At 57.5% G+C, this 23138-nt stretch overlaps 1 protein-coding gene across 1 annotated transcript; it reads left to right on the plus strand.

Annotated features, from left to right (window-relative positions):
- Window positions 1–14957: 14957 nt before the first annotated feature.
- LOC138065161 (olfactory receptor 14C36-like) lies at window positions 14958–15830 on the plus strand (the record flags this gene model as incomplete). The annotated part of the gene is made up of 1 exon (XM_068929353.1): window positions 14958–15830. A coding segment is annotated over one exon (873 nt), but the record flags the coding sequence as incomplete, so codon positions are not given.
- Between the last annotated feature and the right edge of the window lie 7308 nt (window positions 15831–23138).

Genomic DNA, 23138 nt, shown 5'->3' on the forward strand with positions numbered 1-23138 from the left:
AGGTCTCCAGTCCAACCTGCCTCCCACGCAAAGCAGGGCTGGTTGGAGCCCTGCAGTCTTGTCTGGCCATCGCTGGGCTGAGCCTGACCCCAGTTACCGGCCGCAAACCTGCTCTGCTCCTCTTGCGCGGGCACTGCAGGATGGCACCTCTCGGTCGGTGGGGCACTGCCCTGCCTGCCTTGCCGACCCCCTCGGCTCCCAGCTCCCCTTTGTGGCTACAGCCTTGTTTGGGTGCTGTTGGAGTCCCAGCTTCCCTTGCCAAGGCTTTCTCGCCTGTAGTGAGGGGGAAGCTCTGAGGTAGAGATGGGTATTCAGGTCAGGAGGACGGGGACAGCGTCAGGTCAGGACCTGAGAGGTGCAGAGCCAGGCGCAGGCAGGTCCACAGCATAACTCAGGCCCAAGGACAAGGGCAGCAGCTCCCCGACAAGGCGAGGAGGTCCCGCGATGATGCCGGTCACTCTCTGTCTCCCCTGCTCTTGTGTCTGGGAGATCCCCCTCCCTGTCTGCCTGCAGCCCCTCCATGCCCACCCTGCTGCCCAGCACAGCATCACAGCCCTGGCCCTGCAGCCCTTCCACAGCTCCTGCTGCCCCAGGGACAGAAGCACCTGCCCCAAGCTGGTGCTCAGAGGAACCTGATTCTCGTTCTCCTTTTCCATCTCTGACTGCTGCCCTGCTTTGCTCCTGGGATGTCCCTGCTGCCCAGAGAGCCTTTCCCCGGGTCAGGGAGTCCATGCTAGCTTGGTTGGCCATTCCTACACCCTCCCCTGTGCTCCCTGCAGGGCCCTGGGCGGGCAGTGCTGCTCTGCAGAGCGAGTGGCTGTGGCTCCACATGGGGACTCCTGACTCTGCGCTGGTTGTGCTCATTTTGGGCAGCAAGCAGACCCAGCGGGACAGGGATCAGAGTCATCAACAGTGCTGGCATGTTTCTGTGCTCCTGGACAGTGCTCAGAGTGAGCCCAGGGTGTTGGCAGTGCAATGAGATGTGTTTTGGAGTGCACTAGCACCAGCCTATGGACTGTCTGCGCCTCCCTGTGGCCGTTTTGTGTGGTAGGAAGGGGTTGGAGGAGGGTGGGTGTTCTAGTGGGCAAGTGTGAGGAGGGCTGCCGTAAGTTGGAGGAAGAGAGGAAGGCGAGGAGGGAAGTGCTTGTGGGGCAGCAGGAGACATGCTAAGCGAAACTAGGTTGTTCCATTGGTGCTGGTTGTGGTGGCTGTTCTTGACAGGCAGGTGTGTTAGGAGAGTGGCTACTCTAATCAGAAACAGTGAGGAGGGCTGGCATAAGTTAGAGGAGTGGAGGAAGGTGAGCTAGGCACTTGCTGTGCGTGTGCCCTAAGCATGGTAAGGTGCAAAGGGTTGAGCCATTGCTCCTCCCTGTGGCCATTTTGGTATGGTAGGAAGTGGTTGGAAGAGGGTGGGGGTTGTAGTAGCCAAGTGTGAGGAGGGCTGGCGTAAGTTGGAGGAGAGGAGGAAGGCGAGGAGGGAAGTGCTTGTGGGGCAGCAGTACACATCCTAAGGCCAAAAGGGTGGGTGCATTGTTGCTCGTTGTGGTGACTGTTCTTGGTACGCAGGTGATGGAGGAGAGTGGCTGCTCAGGGCAGAAACTGTGACTGAGGACCAGCGTAAGTGGGAGGAGGGGAGGAAGGCGAGGAGGGAAGTGCTTCTGAGGCAGGGAAATGCATGCTAAACACAACTAGGTTGTTCCATTGGTGCTGGTTGTGGTGGCTGTTCTTGACAGGCAGGTGTGTGAGGAGAGTGGCTGCTCGAGTGGGCAAGTGTGAGGAGATCTGGCATAGGTTGGAGGAGAGGAGGAAGGCGAGCTAGGCACTTGTTGTGAGTGTGGCCTAGCAATGTGAAGGTGCCGTGGGCTGAGGCATTGTGCCGCCTTGTAGCCACTTTGAATGGTGAGGAAGGTGTTGGAGGAGGGTGGCAACAATGATGGGCAAGTATGAGGAGGGCAGACGTAAGTTGGAGTAGGAGAGGAGAATGAGGAAAGGAATGCTTGTGGGAGAGCCGTGAGCATGGCAGGGCCAAAAAAGTGGGTGTATTGCTGCTCGGCATTGGGACCTGTGCATGGTAGGCAGGTGTTGGAGGAGAGTGACTGCTCTAGTGGGAAAGTGTGAGGAGGGCATTCGTAAGGTGGAGGAGGGGAGGAAAACGAGCTAGGCCCTTGTTCTGAGTGTGGCCTAAGCATCTGAAAGTGCCATGGGTTGAGGCATTGCAGCGCCTTGTGGCCGTTTTGAGTGGTGCGGAAGTGGTTGTAGGAGGATGGCAAGGCTGGTGGGCAAGTGTGAGGAGGGCAGTGGTAATTTGGAGGAGGTGAGGGAAAGGAGGACGGAGGACTTGTGGGGAGAGCCATGTGCATGGCAGGGCCAAAAGGGTGGACGCAATGGTTGTCCCCGTGTGGGCCTGTGCGTGGTAGGCAGGTGTTGGAGGAGAGTGACTGCTCTAGTGGGAAAGTGTGAGGAGGGCAGTGGTAAGTTGGAGGAGGGTAGGGAAAGGAGGAGGGGAGTGCTTTTGAGAGGGCCGTGTGCACGGCAGGGCCAAAAGGGAGGGCACCTTGCTGCTCTTTGTGTGTCCCATACCTGGTAGGCAGGTGTTGGGGGAGCGTGGCTGCTCTAGTGGGAAAGTGTGAGGAGGGCAGTCGTAAGTTGGAGGAGGGGAGGGAAAGGAGGATGGAGGACTTGTGGGGAGAGCCGTGTGCATGGCAGGGCCAAAAGGGTGGACGCAGTGGTGCTCCCCGTGTGGGCCTGTGCGTGGTAGGCAGGTGTTGGAGGAGAGTGGCTGCTCTAGTGGGAAAGTGTGAGGAGGGCAGTGGTATGTGGGAGGAGGGTAGGGAAAGGAGGAGGGGAGTGCTTGTGAGAGAGCCGTACGCATTGCAGGGCCTAAAAGGAGGACGCAGTGGTGCTTGCTGTCTGGGGCTGTGTAGGGTAGGCAGGTGTTGGAGGAGAGTGGCTGTTCTAGGTGGAAAGTGTGAGGAGAGCAGTTGTAAGTGGGAGGAGGACAGGGATAAGAGGAGGGGAATTCTTTTGGGAGAGCCGTGTGCATGGCAGGACCAAAAGGGTGGACGCAATGGTGCTCCACGTGTGGGCCTGTGCATGGTAGGCAGGAGTTGGAGGAGAGTGACTGCTCTAGTGGGAAAGTGTGAGGAGCACAGTCGTAAGCTGGATGAGGGTAGGGAAAGGAGCATGGGAGTGCTTGTGGGCAAGCTGTGTGCATGGCAGAGCCCAAAAGGGTAGACGCAATGGTACTGCCGGTGTGGGCCTGTGCGTGGTAGGCAGGTGTTGGAGGAGAGTGGCTGCTCTAGTGGGAGAGTGTGAGGAGGGCAGTGGTAAGTGGGAGGAGGTGAGGGGAAGGAGGACGGGAGTGCTTGTGGGCGAGCCATATGCATGGCAGGGCCAAAAGGGTGGAGGAAATGGTACTCGCCATGTGCGCCTGTGCATGGCAGGCTGGTGTTGGAGGAGAGTGGCTGCTCCAGTCCGAAAGTGTGAGGAGGGCAGTCCTAGGTTGGAGGAGGGTAGGGAAAGGAGGACGGGAGTGGTTGTTGGAGAGCCGTATGCATGGCAGTGCCAAAAGGGGGGAAGCAACGGTGCTCCCGGTGTGGGCAAGTGCATGGTAGGCAGGTGTTGGAGGAGGGTGGCTGCCCTAGTGGGAAAGTGTGAGGAGGTCAGTGCTAGGTTGGAAGACTGTAGGGAAAGGAGGATGGGAGTGCTTGTGGGAGAGCCGTGTGGATGGCAGGGCCAAAAGGGTGGGCGCAATGGTGCTCCCCTTGTTGGTCTGTTCTTGGTAGGCAGGGGTTGGAGGAGAGTGGCTGCTCTAGTGGGAAAGTGTGAGGAGGGCGGTCATAAGTTGGAGGAGGAGAGGAAAGCGAGCTAGTCACTTGTTGTGAGTGTGGCCTAAGCATGTGACGGTCCCATGGTTTCAGGCACTGCGCCGCCTTGTGGCTGTTTTGAGTGGTTTAAAAGGGGTTGTAGGAGGATGGCAATGCTGGTGGGCAAGTGTGAGGAGGGCAGTTGTAAGATGGAGAAGGAGAGGAAAAGGAGGAGGGGAGTGCTTGTGGGAGAGCTGTCTGCATGGCAGGGCCAAAAGGGAGGGCTCCTTCCTTCTCTTTGTGGCGGCCTGTGCATGGCAGGAAGGTGAGATTGCCAGGCTATTCTCGGAGACTGTGCAGCTCCAGGAGTCCCCTGCCCCCACTGCAGCAGAGGTGTCAGAGGGCTCAGCACCGTGTGTAAAGGTGCATCATAACACTGTTGAAGAGGGCTGGAAGCTGGTGACCTCTCGTAGAAGGAGAAAGGCTCTTAAGAGCTCCTCCTCAAGACTTACCCTCGAAGAACAAGTTTAGCGCCCTGCAAGCTGAGGAGGAGCTGGGCATGGCTCCAAGGGAGGCAACTGGCCTGGCAGACCCTGTGCCGTGCAGGAAGCCCCAGAAGAAGCGGCGAGTGATTGTTGTGGGTGACTGCCTGCTGCAGGGGACAGAGGCACCTCTCTGCCGACCTGACCTCTTGTCCAGAGAGGTTTGCTGCCTGCCAGGGGCTCGAATAAGAGAGGTCATGGAAAGACTGCCAAGGCTTGTCCATGCATCAGACTACTACCCTCTGCTGCTCTTCCATGTGGGCACTAACAACACAAAAGGCAAACTGGAAACCATCAAACGGGACTTCAGAGCTCTGGGAATGGTGGTGAAGTGTCTGGGAGCCCAGGTCGTTTTCTCCTCAATCTTGCCTGTGAGGGGAAAGGATGGGAGGAGGAGTAGACGAGTTTTCCAAGTTAACAGCTGGCTGCGCCGCTGGTGTTGGCAGCAGGGCTTTGTTTTCTATGACCATGGGACCCTGTTTGAAGATCAACAGCTGATGGGGAGCGATGGGATCCACCTTACCAAGCGGGGCACGCGCGTCTTTGCCAACAGATTGGCCAGCCTGGTAAGGAGGGCTTTAAACTAGGCAAGATGGGGGAAGGGGAGTGGTATAGTGGCAGGAGAGTCAGTAAAACACCGCTCAAGTCAGGATGCCTCCAGCGGGTGCATACAGCCAGGGGAGACAGCATGGGACATGGCTATGGAGGATCCTCTTGCACCTCTCCTGGGAAGCTTGCATGCTTGACTGGCTCTCTGGAATGCCTGTATAGCAATGCGCGCAGCATGGGGAATAAACAGGAAGAGTTAGAGGTCTGTGTGCGGTTGCAGGGCCATGATCTCATTGCAGTTACAGAGACACGGTGGGATAGTTCACATGACTGGAATGCTGTCATGGATGGCTATGTGCTTTTTAGGAAAGACAGGCCAGGAAGGCGAGGTGGTGGAGTTGCTCTTTATGTGAGGGAGCAGCTAGAATGTATGGAGCTCTGCCTCGGGGTGGATGAAGAGCAAGTTGAGAGCCTATGGGTAAGGATTAAAGGGCAGGGTAACATGGGTGACACTGTTGTGGGGGTCTACTACAGGCCACCTGACCAGGAGGAAGTCATCGATGAGGCCTTCTACCGACAGCTGGAAGTAGCCTCACGATCACAGGCCCTGGTTCTCATGGGAGACTTCACCACCCTGACATCTGTTGGCAAGACAGCACAGCTAGGCACAAACAGTCGAGGAGGTTCCTGCAGAGGATTGATGATAATTACTTGACTCAGGTGGTGGAGACGCCAACGAGGAGAGGTGCAATGCTAGACCTTGTCCTAACGAACAAAGAAGGTCTAGTTGGAGAGGTGAAGGTTGGGGGCAGCCTTGGCTGCAGTGACCATGAGATGGTGGAGTTGAGGATCCTACGAGGAGGGAGCAGGGCAATAAGTAGGATTGCAACGCTGGACTTGAGGAGAGCTAACTTTGGCCTCTTGAGGGACCTACTTAGGGGAATCTCATGGGGTAGGGCCCTAGAAGGAAGAGGGGTCCAAGAAAGCTGGTTAATATTCAAGCGTCACCTCCTCCAGGCTCAAGATTGGTGCATCCCTCTGAGGAAGAAGTCGAGCAAAGCAGATTCAGCAGGAGACCTGCATGGATGAGCAAGGAACTCCTGACAAAACTCCAGCAGAAGAAGGAAGTGTACAGAATGTGGAAAAGGGGACAGGCCACTTGGGAGGAATACAGGGACGTTGTCAGAGTGTGCAGGGATGCGACAAGGAAGGCTAAGGCCCAGCTGGAATTAAATCTGGCAAGGGACGTCAAGGACAACAAGAAGGGGTTTTTCAAATACATCAATAACAAAAGGAAGACTAGGGAAAACATGGGCCCACTGCTGAATGGGGTGGGTGCCCTGGTGACGAAGGATACAGAGAAGGCAGAGTTGCTGAATGCCTTCTTTGCTTCAGTCTTTCCTGCTAAGGCCAGTCCTGAGGAATTCCAGACACTGGAGACCAGGGAGGAAGTCTGGAGAAAGGAAGACTCTCCCTTGGTTGAGGAGGATCATGTTAGAGATCTTTTGTCCAAACTGGACATCCATAAATCCATGGGCCCTGATGGGATGCACCCACGAGTGCTGAGGGAGCTGGCGGAGCTCCTGGAGCTCAGGAACTTTCAACAGAGAAAAAATGCCCACTCCTGCCCCAGGAGGGAAGAACCCCTTGCAGTGACCCACGAAGGAGACAGACTGGCCGGCAGCAGCTCTGTGGCCGAGGCCCAGAGGGTCCTGGTTCTGAGAATCACAGAATCAAAGAATGGTTTAGGTTGGAAGGGACCAGGGCTAGGAGCTATAACACTCAGCTACAGAGGCGAGTGGAAAAGGGTTCGATGTTAACAAGAGCGAAGTAGGTCCCCAGGGGCTGATGGGAGAACTGGCCGGGCTGGGGAGGGGAGGAGGAGGGTTGTCCACACATGTCCCGTACCAGAAATCCTGCCTTTCCTACACATCCAGGTTTCATTAGGAGACCCTCTGAATCAATAGGAATCCAGCAATGTGGATAACAGGGATTCTCGGGGCTGAAAAAAGAAGAAAACTGTGAAAGCCAGCATCCGATTTTTTTTTGGTCGCTCATTGAAATCTTCCTCTTGTAAGTGCCCTCCTGAGAGCTCTCCACTTAGCCTCACAAGAACTGAGACCTCAAGAAAATGCTGGGGAGTGGCATGGCTTGTTAGGGCTTCTGACCTTTTAATCCCCCCTCGAGTGTATGTGGTGCTGAGCCCATGAACCTCAGATACTGAGAGGGAACTGAGAAAAACACTGAAGAAGTTAAAGTCAGAATTAAATCCCAAGTTTCGGGGAGTGTTAATGGGTCCCCCTGAGGACCATTACCAACAAAGCCTCCCAGGGGCTGAGGAGAGCAGAAAGTTGGAGGCACTTGTTACAGGTTGGCAAAGGAAATGTGCAGGTGGCTGTGACACCAAGTCCACCTTGCTGTGTGTTATCAGACAGCATGGGCCAGCACTGACACCCAGCCCCTGCACAGGGTGGTGCTTTCGCTCCGACTTGGCTCAGGGCTCTTTGTGGGGGCAGGGAGAGGGTGGGGGTGTGCAAGACTTCGTGCAGGATGAGACAGCACCTCCTGGGCTCTCTGAGGGTGGGGACGTAATGAGGACCTGGGGCCGTCAGAAACACAGTGTCTCCTTGGCCTCAGTGGCAGACACCAGAGAAAGCCAAGAGCACAAAGACCTCCGTCCTGTCGGAGGCTTTCAGCCTTGGCAGTGCCCTCAGTCGTCTCCACCCCAGGCTGCCCTGTGCTGTCCCCCTCCTGTGTCTGTGTCCCTGCAGCCTGTAGACACCCAGCCTGCTTCCCCACTTTGCTCTCCCCCAGCCATCTGACCACCTTTACTGATGGCTCTCTGCCCTCTCTTGCTTTTCATCCAGACACAAAGCCAGGGGCTCCCCACCAACTCCCTCTGGGTGTCCTGTTGAACCACAGCACAAGTGACATCCCAGTTTCCAAAAGTTCAGCCTGAACTTCTCATAATGTATCTCATAATTGTTTTGTCTCTTTCTCCTTCTCTTGCTATTTCCTATTACCAAGAAACTCTCCATCACCTCTGAAACCACCCTTCAAGCACTCCCAGGCTCCTACTGGAATGCCCTTAGCCTCCCCTTCACCAGGCTAAAGAAGGCCACATCCCTCAGCCCCTCCATACAGGCTTTGTGCTTCAGGACCCTACCCCCATCTTGGGAGACCTCCCCTGGACCTTCTCCAGGTCCTCCCCATTCCTCCAGCACTGGGCAGCCCACACGGGGACACACTCTTCCAGATGTGGCCACACCAGTGCTGAGTCAAGGGGGATGGGGACTGCCCTTGCCTGGGTGGCCATGGTCTTCCTGAAGCAGCCCCATATGCAGCTGGCCTCATTAGTGCAAGCATGCACTGCTGGCTCCTATGGCATCCCTTGTCACGTCCAGGCCCTTCTCCTCAGGGTCACTCCTCTGACGGTCAGCTCTCAGCCTGCCCTGATGCACAGCGTTTTACAGAATCACAGAATCACAGAATCGTTTAGGTTGGACGGGACCTCTGGAGATCATCTCGTCCAACCTCCCTGCTCAAGCAGGGTCACCTAGAGCATATTGCCCAGGATCACATCCAGACGGCTTTTGAATATCTCCAGCGAAGGAGACTCCACTACCTCTCTGGGCAACCTGTTCCAATGCTCTGTCACTCTCACAGGGAAGAAGTTTTTCCTCAGGTTCAGATGGAGCTGCCTGTGGTTCAGTTTGTGCCCATTGCCTCTTGTCCTGTCGCTGGGCACCACGGAGAAGAGGCTGGCCTCATCCTCTTGACACTCCCCCTTCAGATACTTGTACACATTGATGAGATCGCCTCTCAATCTTCTCTTCCCCAGGCTGAACAGGCCCAGCTCTTGCAGTCTTTCTTCCTAGAAGAGGTGCTCCAGCCCTCTAATCATCTTGGTAGCCCTCCGCTGGACTCTCTCCAGGAGTGCCATGTCTCTCTTGTACTGGGGAGCCCAGAACTGGACACAGTACTCCAGGTGAGGCCTCCCCAGGGCTGAGGAGAGGGGCAGGATCACCTCCCTCCACCTGCTGGCAACACTCTGCCTAATGCACCCCAGCATACCATGGGCCTTCTTGGCCACAAGGGCACACTGCTGCCTCATGTTTAACTTGTTGTCCACCAGCACTCCCAGGTCCTTCTCGGCAGAGCTACTTTCCAACAGGTCAACATTTCCTCCCCCATGCAGGACTAGCCGCGTTTCCTTGCACAACTTCATGAGGTTTATGTTGGACAAAACCCCAAGTTTCTCAAGGCCGCTCTGGACTCAGGCTCCTTTGTGTCAGCTCTTAATGTGCGTGTACAGATGGCTCGTCCTGTCTTGCTGTGCCTCTGACAGGATAACAGCATGAGGCATTGCGGGACACTGTGGATAATAAAAGGAGGTGCTAGTTTAACGGAGCTGCTGACAAAGGTAGAAATCACCACGGACACCATCTCAGAGAGGCCCAATGAATGTACAAAGGAAGTATAAGCAGGGCCAGTGGAGATTAGGAAATAGGTGTGTGCTGACTGCATGGGCGGGCATCAGGATGGTAAAAGAGAACACCTTGTCAGGTGGAAAAGAGGGCATAATGCAATAAAAGGTGAAGGAAAAGAAAAAAAAAATCAGTGCTCACTGCGGGTACCTGCAAAGCACTCCTGAATCTGAATGACACTAACCAGAGCAGGACAAGAAACATGCAGTTGATCTGCTCCTACTTCTGTCTGACACACTGCCATGGTCACAGGGAAGCTGCAGTTTTCTCCCTGTGGTCAACATGAGAAGACACAGGGTGGAAGAAAATGCAAAAGGATTCATGGTGGAAGGGGCCTCTGGAGGTCTTTAGCCCAATCTCCTTCCCACAGCAGGGTCAACTATCAGATCCTACCAGGTTGCTCAGGGCTTCATTCATTTAGGACTTGAAAACCTCTGAGGATGGAGATGGCACAACCTCTCTGGGCAACCTGCCCCAGTGTTCCACTGTCTGCAGGGGTAAAACATTTTTGCTTATCCCCAGCCTGAACCTCTTGTTTCAGCTAATGCCCATTGAGCCTCCTCCTCCTGTCGTGTACAACAATGAAGGGCCTGCCTCCATCTTCTTGACGACCTCCTGGTGGGTATGGGCAGGCCGTTCTTAGGTCTGCCCAAAGCCTCCTCTTCTCCAGGCTCAACAACTCCAGCACCCTCAGCCAGTGCAATCACCCCCGTGCCACGTCTCTCTGCATGTGTCACACTCATTGGGCATCGTGTTGTAATGTGCAGGTGTTGTAGACTGTGAAGAGGGCCTGTTCTGGACAAGCAGTCCCTCATAATTAAACCTTGACCTGAAAACTTTCCAGGCCCAAGATTGATTTTTCTCCCTTAAATCCAATTTTAGCTGCACTTGTGTCAGCTTCGTACTGTTGCCTCTCATTGTCCTGCCAGGAATCTCTGTAAAGAGCCCTGGTTCTTTACTGGTGGGAAGCTTGAGTTGGGAAGCTGCAATGAGCTTCCTCCAAAAGTCTTCCCTTCTCCAGGCTGAACAAGGCCTGAACTCTCAGCCTCTCCTCCCAGGGCAAGTGCTCCAGCCCCCAAACACCTTGAGGTTCTGACACTGAACTCACTCCATGTCATCAACAGCGTTCTTCTCCAGGGGGGGCCTGAATGGATGATGTATCTAGGTGGGTTCGGATAAGTGCTGAGTAGAGGGGCATCATCACTTCCGTCTTTCTCCTGGCTGTGCTCCTGTTCATGCAGCCCACAATGCTGTGGCCTCCGTTGCTGCCAGGGAACACCCTTGCCTCACATCAAGCTCGCTGCCCACAAAGACCGCCACGTCCTTTTCTGCAGAGCTGCTGCCCAGCCAGAACTCCCCAGCCTGTGTCACTGCAGGATGTTGGTCTATCGCAGGTGAAGATAGGGCATTTGTCCTTGTTGCATTTCACAGAGTTCCTGACAGCCCATTCTTCCCACCTGCCAAGCTCCCTCTGAAAGGCAGCCCTCAGGCACATGACTGTTCTGCCCCATTAGCTGTCATCTGCAACTGGGATAAGAGGTGTGTCCTCCAGGCCACTGATGAGCCTGTCAGACAGGTTGGGTTGCAGTGTAGACCCCTGCACCCTCCACTTGTCACTGGCTTCCAGGTAAAGCCTGACCCACTCACAAAAACCCTCTGAGCTCCATCATCCAACCACTTGGTTTTTCACCCATCTGAATGTCTAGCCAGCCTGCTGTAAGGCCTCCCTTGGATACAAGAATGTTGGGGGAGACAGTGCCAGAAGTCTGGCTAAAATCATGGTGAATGACATCTCCTACTCTTTCTTCTCCCACAAGTACAGGTCTTTTATCACAGAAGGCAATCACGTTGGTCTGGAATTATTTATGTCCAGTAAATCCGTGCTGACTATTTCCAGGCACCTTCGTGTACCCAGAAATGTGATCCAAGATGGATAGCTCCAGGACACACTCCTCACTCAAGTGAGGCTGAACGGCCTGCAGCTCCCCGGCTTGTCCTTGTGGCCTCTTTTGAAGATAGGCACAACATAATCCTTTTTCCTGCACTCAGCCCTCGGGCACTGTGGGTTGGTATTCTCGCCTGGAGTCCTGACTCTACTACGCACAACAGCCCAGGAGACTCTGCTGGTGAAGACTGAAGCCAAGACGACGTTCAGTTCCTCACACCTATCTCCATCTGCTGTTCCTAGATTCCCTGCCCCATGCAGCAGTGAGCCCACATTTTCCTTCTTTACTCTTTCACTGTTACTGAAGCAGTAGCAGCTCTCCTTCAGGCTCGTGACATCCCCTGCAGGGGTCGATGCTAGGGCAGCTTGGGCTTCCCTAACACCATCCCTTCTTCACTGGACAGTATTTCCAAATTCCTCCTTTGCAGCCTCTCCTTTCTTCCCCTATCCTTGTGTTGCCTTGTGGCCCTGGAGCTCAGGCCTGAGCTCCCTGTTTAGCCAAGCCAGGGTCCAGAGATGCCTGCCAATTTTACAGACTGTCAGTATGGAGCTTTGTTGTGCTTTGTGGGTGCTGTCCAGGTAGGAAAGCTGAGGTGCGCTGAGGCACTTGCCCAGCAACCCCTCCAAAAGGACATGGCTTTCCTATAGGTCCCATGCTGCTTCCGCAGGAGACATATGGCTGTCTGGGTTGCCCCAGGAACCTGACCTGGACTGCAGGCCTACTTTTGTCATTAAATCAAGCACCTGCACTGCACTACATCAGCTGTTTGCAGTGTAGGGATCTGCTTGTGTCTCAGCTTAAGAATGAGTGGAGCTCTAGTCGTAGTAGGCATCTAGTGTCCTTTCATATGGCCTGGGAAATTCCTCAGCTGGCCCCCACCTGGGGTTCTAGAAGGATGTAGGTCTCATAGTTGCTCCATCAGAGCCAGCAGACACTGGCACATGCCTTGCACCACCTCTGTCTCTTCAAATGTCACCAGGTGTTTGTGTGTGAGCAACTGACTCCCACCCTCCATCTCTAGTGGTTACAATGGCAGCGTAGACAAGGGGCTTACCTGCAGGCAGCCATGTTGTGCACACTTCAGCTTGGGCAAGGGGAATCCCACCTCCTGTGTGTTTCTGGAGTTCATGGGAGAGAGCTGAATCCAACCCCATCCCAGGGATTTCTAAAACCGTCATGCGATGCCCAGATTGACTCATCGGAATCAATACCTGAACCATGCGAAAATGACCTCCCTCCTTGTCCTTGACTAGGTGTTCTGCCTATTTAAGAGATGGGAATCAGGTCTTCCAGAGTGGGACAGGTCCACCTCTTGCAAATAACCACCCTCTGATGAGACAAAATGCAATGCAGGAATCAGTGTTTACAAACTTCAGTGTTCAGAAAGGGACCATAGGTGATAGGATTTCAGTAGACTGCAGTGAACATTTCCCAGGAAGAGGGTGCACAAGCGACAGAGCAATTCATGCCTTAAGCTGGACCTCTGCTCCTGAGCGGGGCCAGGCTCCGGGGACCGAGGGAGCTGCTGGCAACCAGGCAGCATGGCCGAGAGACAGCTCTGGGCAGCAGCAGCTCCTCTGCCAAGAGCAGCGGGGCTCCGGGCACTGCCTGCTGCTGCTGCTGACAGGAGATGAGGCGAGAGGGAGAGAAGTGAGAGGCAGTGTGGAGTGGGAGGAGCGAGGAGATTTCCCCCCTTGCGGGGGAAATCTGCACAGCCCTTTGCATGCTAAGTCTCTGGCTGCAGGGTAACTGCAGGGTAACTTGGATTCCCAAACCTTCACTCTTGGAGATCGCTAGGTCTGTGAGAAACTTCAGCAAACCCCTTCAACCCCACCTCAGCCTGCAGGCAGCCCCAGCAGCACCTTTATTGCTTCATAAGGGTTTTTATGACCTGCTCCTTGGGACCTGTGAGCACAGAGATACCCCTGCCCAGTGCCCTGTCCTGGCAGGTTTCTGTAGGGCAGAACTGAGTGTGCAGAGGGTGGGATGGGGTCTGTGAAAACCAGCAGGGAAAAGACATTGGGAGAGAGCAAGAGCTCCCAGCAGAGAGAGCGCCAGGCAGCAGAGACGGGCTGGGAATGAGAGAGAACTGCTAACAGAAACATCACAGGAGGATGGGTTTGGGCAAGTGTTGATCAGTCCCTGCAAGGCAGACAGCTTTCTCTGAGCCAGCCCCGCATGTCTTCTCTCCCACCCAGCAGAGCCTCTGCCCTCACAGCCGTGGAGTCCAGGGCATGAGCCACCCGCTCTGCAGCCAGACCTGCAGCAGAGGAGAGGGGCATCTCTCCTGCCATGGGCCCCGTTTTGTGCTGCCCGACAAAGGGGCTGAGTGACTGCCCTGCAATGTCACCACCCAGCTGGGGAAGGTGAAGGCTTACCCGACTGCCCATCTGTCCCTCTCTCCTTGCCTCCCGTGGCAGCAGGAGTGTAGTGTTGCTCCTTGTTTCCCCTCCTCTCCGTGCTGCCCTTGTTCTTCTCTCGGGTTCCCTGGGGTTGGTGGGTTTTCAGCTGCAGCTCAGACCCCTGCCCTGCGAGTTGTGCCACAGAGGTCTCTGCTTGGGAGTGAGGTGTCTGCAGCCCCCTTCTGACCCGTGCAGGTCCAGGAAATGCAGTGGGTGGGGAGGGGAGTGGAGCTGACTGTCCTGTAAGGAGAGCCCATCTGCAGTCCTAACAGTCCTTGGACCATTTCCCTGTGGTGTCCTGGCAGGCTTGGGGCTGCCCTCCAGAAGGGCACCGCTGCCTCATACCACCATCTCTGTGATGTGTGAGGGAGCTGTGAAGAATCTTCAGAGATGCTGGGCGTATGGAGATGGTGTTGGGAAGCTGTATGTGGGCAGCTGAAAAGAGCCGTGTGTGTGCTTGGCTAGAAAGGGGAGTGTGGAGACGTCGCTCTGGTGCCCTGAGGAAGGGAGAGAAGGTTGGAGACCCACACTTGGGACCTGGGCTCGTCTGCTCTCAGCAGGGGCTAGATTCTTTTTTGGGCAACAGATGAGAGTGACCATCCTGCAGCTCAAAGAGCTGCAAACACAGGACAGCTGAGAACAAGACTAATAGACAGACAAGCTGTCCTCCCTCTGCACCCGGGGACAGGGAATTGGTCTTTCTCAGGAGTCACAGCAGAAACGCTGAGACTTTCTGCCTTTTGAGGAAGACTGCCCAGGGGGCACAGGGGCATCTCACAGAAAATAAACATTAGGAAGAAATCCCTAAAGCTCTGTTCCTCAACCCTCATTCTTCAGAACAGGTGGTGAAGATGCTGAAATATTCCTTCCACCTGCCCAGTGGCTTTCACCTGACAGACCTTGTGACTGTCAGAGCTAGTCACCCCCACTCCCATGTCCCCACTGCCCTACAGCAGGATGGACAGACTGCCCTGGAGCCCATGGGCAGAGGCCTCTGCTCCTCACAGCACACTCCGCCAGTGCACAGGGGAGCTCAAGCAAGGCAGCTGCACACACATGCTCTCCGTGAAGAGAGAGGCAGTACGGGGGGTTGGATGAGAACTGGAACATTTCAGGGTTTCTTGAAAAGCATCTCCTAACTTCTCCATGTCTTTTCTTCTTTGGACAGTCCCACATGCCTGGAGGGAGCAACATGTCCAACAGCAGCTCCGTCACTGAATTCCTCCTGGCATTCGCAGAAACCCGGCAGCTGCAGCTCTTGCACTTCTTGCTCTTCCTGGGCATCTACCTGGCTGCCCTCCTGGCCAACGGCCTCATCATCACCGCCATAGCCTGCCACCACCGCCTCCACACCCCCATGGACTTCTTCCTCTTTAATCTCTCCCTCCTCAACCTGGCCTCCATCTCCACCACTGTCCCCACATCCATGGCCAATTCCCTCATGGACACCACGACCATCTCCTACTCGGGATGCGCTGCCCAGGTCTTCCTGGTTTCCTTCTTGTTTGGAGGAGAGATTTCTCTTCTCACTGTCATGGCCTATGACCGCTACGTTGCCATCTGCAGACCCCTGCACTACGGGACCCTCCTGGGTGGCAGCAGAGCTTGTGTCCAAATGGCAGCAGCTGCCTGGGGCAGCGGCTTTCTCAATGCTCTCCTGCACACTGCCAACACATTTTCCGTACCTCTCTGCCAAAGCAATGCTGTGGGGCAGTTCTTCTGTGAGATCCCCCACATCCTCAAGCTCTCCTGCTCACACTCCCACCTCCGGGAAGTTGGGGTGGTTGTAGTTAGTGCCTGTTTATTCTTTGAGTGTTTCATGTTCATTGTGCTGTCCTACGTGCAGATCTTCACAGTTGTGCTGAGGATCCCCTCTGAGCAGGGCCGGCACAAAGCCTTCTCCATGTGCCTCCCTCACCTGGCCGTGGTCTCCTTGTTTATCAGCAGTGCAATATTTGCCTACCTGAAGCCCTCCTCCCTCTCCTCCCCATCCCTGGATCTGGTGCTGGCTGTTTTGTACGCAGTGGTGCATCCAGCACTGAACCCCCTCATCTACAGCCTGAGGAACAAGGAGCTCCGAGATGCCCTGAGGAAAGTGATTGCATGGGCATTTTTCAGCAGTGCTAAAATTGCCTTTGCTCTCAACAACTGAATCCCAAACTGTCCCAAACCAGGACTCAGTTTTGGTTTTTTATTTTATTTTTATTATTACTATTGTTACTGTTATGATGATGATGATGAAATTTATTTGTTATCATTTTGCTACATAAATGCTTGCAGTTCACCCCGGTTTTAATGCCATGTCTCACCTGGTGGCCACGCAAAACTGTCTAACGCCAGGTCAGAGCTGGCTCCCTCACAGTATCTTGGTAATAAAGGCAGTTCTAGCCAGTGCCATGTCTGAAGGCTGGGTGCTTCTTCCAGAGCTGGTGTCAAATATAGGCCCAAGGAGAGCAGCCCACAAGGGCCTGCTGGGCAGCCTTGTCCATGGGGTCAGGAACAAAAAGCTCATCATCCTGTTATGATCTCTTAGACACCAAGGCATTTAGGATTGAGGAGTCCCCCCTCAGTGTCCAGTGACAGGGGAGATGAGGGATTGTCACTGTTGTACATAGCCGGGGCTGTCGCACATGTTCAGGCACAGTGTCAGATGTCCCTCCTTCTGGAGGGGAAGCTGGAGGTGCCAGGAGAGCACAGGGGCTCTCCTGGGACAGCGTGTGCCTGGGGTGGGCAGCGAGAGGAGCCTCACAAAATGAGAAGTCCCCCAAGGTGGAGTCCCTTAAAGGGAAAGCACGAAACGCAGGTATCCACAGGCACAGGAGGACTCTGCAGTCCCAGGAGAGGCAGTGGGGACCCAGCTGGCACGGGGCACGGGGCACGGGGAAGGGAGACGGGAGAGTGATTCATGTCATCGTTAATGAAATACCATGTGTTGGATCTCTGGAGGGATTAGAGGCCATGGATCCCCATTCGGTTGGGTCTGCTTCCCACCTGCACCAGCATGGCCAGTGCAGAGTCACCCCCGTGGCCCTGTGGCCCCACCGTCTGCTCGCTCTCCAGAGCAGCACTGCCAGCTCGAGACCCTGCGGGAGAGCAGGGGAGGGGGTGCAGGAACAGTTATTGAGGTCAGAGGAGGGATGGGGAGACATCAGAAGGAAGTGGAGCTGGGCTTGAAATGGTCTTGGAGAGAAAAATGCTGACATTTTATCCAAGACAATGGTCACACTGTGGCTACACTAAAGTGTGTTCACGTTGCAGAGCCAGAAGTCCTTGGTGTTCTGGCTTCCCGTATGGCCTGGGAAGTGGCTGAAGAAGGAATAACTCTCCCCACCTTCCCTGGTCATAGTGTCATCATCACTTCTGACAGGTGGCACCAAAAGGAAGGCTGGGACCCTGTGCCAGCACTTGTCTTGAAGGAAGCAGGACCCAGCAGCCAGATCAGTTTGCTGCTGTCCCTCAGGCCCTATCTCCAGCACACAGTCTTGAGACAATCTCCCCCAGGCCGCGTGCTAGCCTTTACCCCAAAAGTCACCTCCAGACAGGGCTCTGCACCCAGCTGGAGGACTGGGCATCCAGCTGTGAGCCCTAGGAGAATGAGCCCCCTGCTGGGTCCTCTACAGGGCTAGCAGGGAGTATGCAGAGGAGGTCCTGGGAGCGTCTACTGGGCCTGTAGACCATCCTCATGCCCATGGAGACTCTCAAGCAGGGTCCCTCAGTGCAAAGATCCAGCCCAATTTGTTGTTGTGTGAACAGAGAGGAGAAACTGCCCCAGGAAACTCCTCACAGACCCCTTTCAGCACTGCCTTTCCCCACAGTCGTGGTGAGGAGTGACCTTTGCATGTGACCAGCTCCATCTCCCTGCTGGGCTCAGCCCCTGTATGGTGGGATGGCCAGTCCTGCCTGGCCTCTCTCCAGACCCAGACCCCAGCAGACCCTGGAGCATGGCTGTTTGCTTTCCTCAAGGTGGGCTGGGCAGGGGCTGGGGATGGGGGGAAGGTTGCAAAGCAGGAGGGCCGTGGAGGCCACGGCACCGAGGGCTGTTGGGGGGCCATGCTGGGGGGACGTCTCCTCACTCCTGAAGGCAGCCTATGCTGTGCGGTGCCTGCACAACGGTGCCATGGGGCCGCATGCCGGGCAGCAGGGCGGAGGCAGAGCAGGGGTGGGACGCAGACAGGAGCCACGAGACTGCTGGAATGTGACAAATGTCCGCAGCCCCCAGCGAGACAGGGCTGTGCTGTGTGGTGGCTCCAGGGAGGCCAAGGGGCACCGTGGTGGGAGGAGCAGGGTGGAGAGCAGCAGGCACAGGGCTCCCAGCAGCCCCTCTGCAGCTGAGAGGGAAGGAAGGAGGGAAGGAGGGAGAGAAGGAGGGGGAGAGGGAGGGAGGGAAGAGAGAGAGAGAAAAGGAGAGAGGGAAGGAAGGAGGGAGGGAAGGGAGGAGGGGGAAGGAAGGAAAGAAGGGGAGGGAAGGAAGGACGGAAAGGGAAGGAAGGCGGGAGGGAAGGAAGGCGGGAGGGAAGGCAGAAGGGGGAGGGAAGGAAGGAGAGGCAGAGGGAAGGAAGGAGGGGGAAGGAAGAAAGAAGGGGAGGGAAGGAAGGATGGAAAGGGAAGGCAGGAGGAGGGAGGCAGCAGCTCAGGGAGGGCGGGAGGGGAGGCCCAGCAGAGGCCAGGGCAGCCCTGGGGGCCCAAGGGCCGCTGTTGCTAGGCAGCACCGGGGGCGGGGGGGGGCAGGAGGAGGCCACGTGACCTGCAGCTGGTGCCGTTGCCAGGCAACGCCGGGTGGGGCTGCAGCAACCCTGGGGGAGGGATCCCGGCCCTGAGGTGGGGGGGTGAGGGGGGCAGGTGTGGGGGGGCAGCGTGTGGGGCTGGGAGAGGTGGGGAGCCAGGCCCTCCGCGGCCCCCGGCCCCGCTGCCCCGGCCGTCACGGGGCTGGGGGCCGCCGGGTCCATGGCCGCCCCCTGCGCCCGGCAGCCTCTGCTGCCTCCTCTGCGCCGCCACTGCTGAAAAAGCCCCCAACGTTTCCAGAGGCCGCGGTCACTCTGGAGCGGAACGATGGCGCACGCTGCTCACGTTAACGCCACCAGGCACCTCTGAGGCTGCTCTTTTGCAGCGCCCGGTTTCTGTGACCCTGCAACATGTCCTGCCCTTCTTCCCCAGCCAGAAGAAGAGCTGATGGCACTAGCGTCTTTTCTGGCGTGTCTCTCCTGATCCGTTCCCTGCTGTTGCGTGTTGGACCTGGTGACCTGGCACCTGCCCGAGACCCGGCCAAGGGAACCACCCAGCTCCCAGCGGGGGCACAACCGGGAGCGGGTTTTGCCGGGTCTGCTTCTCGAGCAGCAATCGGGCAGTCGGAGGCCCGGGGAAGCACGACCCGGAGACCCTCCAGCTGGCTCTGGCCAAGAGTTGCCTCAGGAAGGGAAGAAGAAATACGCCCGCTGGGTTTCTCCAGTGGGTTTTGGCGCGGCGGATAGGGCTCGCTTGCCTCCATCTTTGCGACAGTGCCCTGGAAAGGCGAGCAGAGGACCTGCGGTTGGCCCAGCACCAGAGGGAGGGCAGAGCCAGAGCCTCCGCGTCCTCCCAGCCAGTGTCCTCTCCTTCAAACCCCTTCAGCTGTCTGCCAGAGCAGTCACCTGTGCGATTCCCCGAACAGTTGCCCAGTTTTGCCTGGCTGTAAGGACAACCTGTCTTTGAGGTGCCTCTGTTGTTGTACGTAGCCGGCTGCAGTTGTGAAACATTTCTGCGGAAAAGGGACGTGAAGCGGCAAGCGGCACAAGGGAGGGAGCAGGAGCAGGGCTCTCCCCTGCCAGGGTGGGCGCCCGTCTCTGGTCCCACCCTCTGTAGGCGTGCTCCGAGCACACACCGGGAGGGTATGGAGAGCTGACGGGTCCCCAGCTGGTGCGGCAGGGATGGGTGAGTCTGGCTTGAGTTCAGGGTTCAAGCAAGTCCTTCGCTGTTGAATGGGACCTTTGCGCTTGGCAGGTGGCAGTGAGCTGGCATCTGGCCGCCTAAAAAGCTACGCGCTGAGTGCTGTGCTGCTCCCTTGGCTGTAGCTGCTGCCGAATTGGTCAGGCCAATTGCCCCCTGCCCTGAGGAGCAGGAACGAGGGGCCTTCAGAGTGTCCTGCCTCCAGTCCTGCCCCCAGGGTCCCTCCCAGTCCCCTTTCCTTGGCAGAGGGTCTGATGTGAGTCTCTGCTGCCTACAGGAGGGCTTCAGGCTCGGCAGCATTTCCGGGTGACTTCATGGTTGTGTTCTTCAAGCAAGCAGCCCTCTCTGGGCAGGGCTGAGGGAGTGACTGCAAGCAAAGCCTCATGCTCCCCAGCACAAGATGGACGCAGCTTCTCAGCTTTGCCAGGAGAGGATGGAGAAGAGTTCCTCGGGCCAGGAGCAGCGCCGTGAAAGCTGCATGTTCGCGCGGCAGTTCCTCGCTGGCCTGAGGCAGAGGCAAGCGCACGTTGGGAGGAGGGCAACCAGGGCCAGGAGCTGGAAGCTGCACCCCAAGCCAGAGGGGGCGTCCCCAAAATCAGCATTCTTCCTGCTGCCAGAGCTGAGGAGGGCAACCACTTTGTCCTCGGTCAGGGAAGTAGAAGAGCTGAAGGCCTGCTCCAACTCTGGAGTCTAAGCGAAAGGCAAAAGCTGTCGCAGCAAGGGAGGACACCGTGTTTATGCTGCTGTGGCTCCGTCAGGCTCAACCAGACTAAGGAGAATTCACACAAGCCCTTTATTCGGCACATGTCAGGAGGCAGTGCCTGCAGCAGAGGGGCAATGACGACCTGCCGCACACTCGCTCGCTCACGCAGGGGGAGCTGCTGGGCATGACGCAGGCTCTGCAGCACTCTCTGGGGTCGCCATGGGCTGAGCAGCCTGGGAGGGGAACTGCTGCTCTGGCTCTGCTCAAAGAGAGCTGTCTCACGGAGCAGGGCACCACCTTCTCCACGCTCTCCGGAGCCGGTAGCACAGTGCTCCAAGGGTGAACCCTGATGGTGCCTTTTCCGCTGGAGCTCTCAGGAGCAGGATGGTCTGGCTTGCCAGAGACTGGATGCTGAGGCTGGTGTCACTCGGCATGCTTTGAAGGGCTGCAATACAAAGGAAGAGAGAAGAGATGAAAGCCCCGGGTGTGCGGAGACCCCAGGCATGGCCTCCGGACAGGGCCAAGCCCAACCAGCCCTTCCCATCGCCCGCAGGCAGCAGGGAGGCCTAAGAGATCAGCTGGCAAAAGATGCAGTTGAGAAATGCCCCAAGCGCCCCGGCAATACTCGCCCCCTCCCGGTGCCCAGCAGGGGATCAGTGCTCGCTCCCCAGGCTCTGCCCTCCTCCGTGCCGCAGCTAGCACCACGCTGCCCCCACTCACCCTGGCAGATGTCCTGCAGCTTCTCCTCGCTCGGGTCGCTCATGTGCCGTCCGACGAGCCCTAGGTGTACACAGCCCATGGCAAAGCCCGCTGTCAGCACGCAGCCCCTGGGCACGCAGGCCCTGCCTGAGGCAGGCAGGGCTCCGGCAGCCCCAGGGCAGGTTCTTGCTGCCAGCGCAGCAGCCGGGACTGGGGCCAAGCTGCCCTGGGACAGAGAGGGGCCCCACAGGGGCTGGGACTCACCGAGGAACCTGACGGCCGCCTCCCGCAAGGCCTCCTGTGGGCTCTCCAAGTAGGGCAGGCTCTGCCGCAGGTACTCCTCCGCTCTGCTCCTGTTCCTCTCCAGCTGGGCAGAGGGCGAGGGCGAGGGCTTGGGGCAGACCTTCCCCACGCAGCCAGGCCAGGCCCTCCTGCCAGGGCCGCCTCCCCTCCCTTCCCATGCCAGGACGTTCATGGCTCCCAGTCAGGAGCCGTATGGCACCGAGGTCTGGAGGAAGCAGAGGGCAGAGCGCTCCCCAGGCCGGCTGAGGTGCCCTAGTGCTCACCAGGCCCGGCTGGGCCAAGGGCTCTTTCCGCATGCTGGGGGCAGTGTGGGGACAGGGCCCTGGAGAAGAGCCCACCGGGGCAGGGTGCTGGAGGAAGGGGAGCGCATGTGCAGCTCCAGAGCCCGCAGCAATGGGTGTGGGTGTGGACAAGGGGGCAGGCCTTCTGCGGGCCAGACCTTGGGGGCTTGGGGCTGTCCTTACCAGGCACTCGCCAATCTGCCACGTCTGAGCTGTCTCGAGCAGGTGCCTGAGCTGCTTCCACTTCAGGAGCTTAGCAGCAGCGAGGAGAGCTTCCCGAGCGGCCTGCAGAGCAGCAGAGAGTGGGAGATGCCACTGCAGCGCAGGCAGGAGATCCTGCATGCCCCGCACCTGGGCAAGGCTCAGAGCCTTTCCCAGGCTGTGATGGGAAGCTGCATGTGGGGAGCGAGTTGGGCTTTGATGCCCTGGGCAGAGATGGGGGCAACCACCATCTCGGGGCAGCAGAAGAGAGCTCGCCAAGAGCCTGGCCCAGGATGCCTGCAAGGACAGCTGGGAAGCCCCGAGGGACGCTAGTGCTGGGGCCTTGCTGGGCAAACCAGGCCAACAGGAAAAGCACTCCTGGCCCCACACGAGCAACCACTGTGGCCACACACCTGCGCCACGCTTGAGATCGCCTCGTGCGTGTGGAGAAGCAGTGGGAGCAGGCTGCTGTGCACGTGCTTCCGGATCTGCCGTTTCTGGGGGCCCACCACAGTTGCCAGCACGTGCCCAAAGAGCTGGATGGAGAGCTCTCGCACACGGGTAGACTCCTGGAGGGAAGGAAGATGGGAGGACCTCAGCAAGGGCTGCTGCAAGGCTGTGGTGAGCAAGGGGGTCAGTGGGGCTGCTGTGGAGATGACTGCTGCTGACGCAGCCTCTGCACGGAGGAGCTGTGGGCCAGATCTGCCACCAGCACAGAATGGCCCCAGCCCCAAGACGCGCAACACAGTGGCTTTCTCTAACACGTGGCAGCCAGGGAGAGCCAAGCCGTGGAGGTGTCTGTGCCTGGAAGGGCTGCTCTGGCCCTGGCCACACTCCCACCAGTCACCTCCTGGCTGACTCGCAGAGGAGCTCCCTGGGTAGATGTGCCAAGGAGGAGATGGGGGCCGGCCGTCGGCAGCAGCTCCTGGGCACATCCCACCTGCTGACGGTCCCCAAAATGCGCTGCCCTGGTGTGAACCCCCTGCCTGGGCCATGCACCTCTGCCCCACAGCCACGGCAGCAGAGCCCCCGCCTTTCCCACCAGCCTTACGTCATCAAAGAGTGGCCGGAGCTCCTCAGCAAGCTGCAGGGCGATGGGGTTGGCCTTCTTGCTGTCCAGGAGATGGAGCACGTGGCTGAGGATGGTGAGGGCCTTGGCGCGGAAGGTGCTGTCAGCACCCGGCAGGTGCTCCAGGAGTGCGGGCAGCAGGCCTTGCAGACTTCTTGCCTACATGAAACAGAGAAGGCCCTTTGGGTGAAGCAAGGAGTGACTGCATTGGCACAAACGCTCTGGCTG

This window comes from Struthio camelus, unplaced genomic scaffold (genome assembly GCF_040807025.1).
Source record: "Struthio camelus isolate bStrCam1 unplaced genomic scaffold, bStrCam1.hap1 HAP1_SCAFFOLD_41, whole genome shotgun sequence".
Lineage (NCBI taxonomy): Eukaryota > Metazoa > Chordata > Aves > Struthioniformes > Struthionidae > Struthio > Struthio camelus.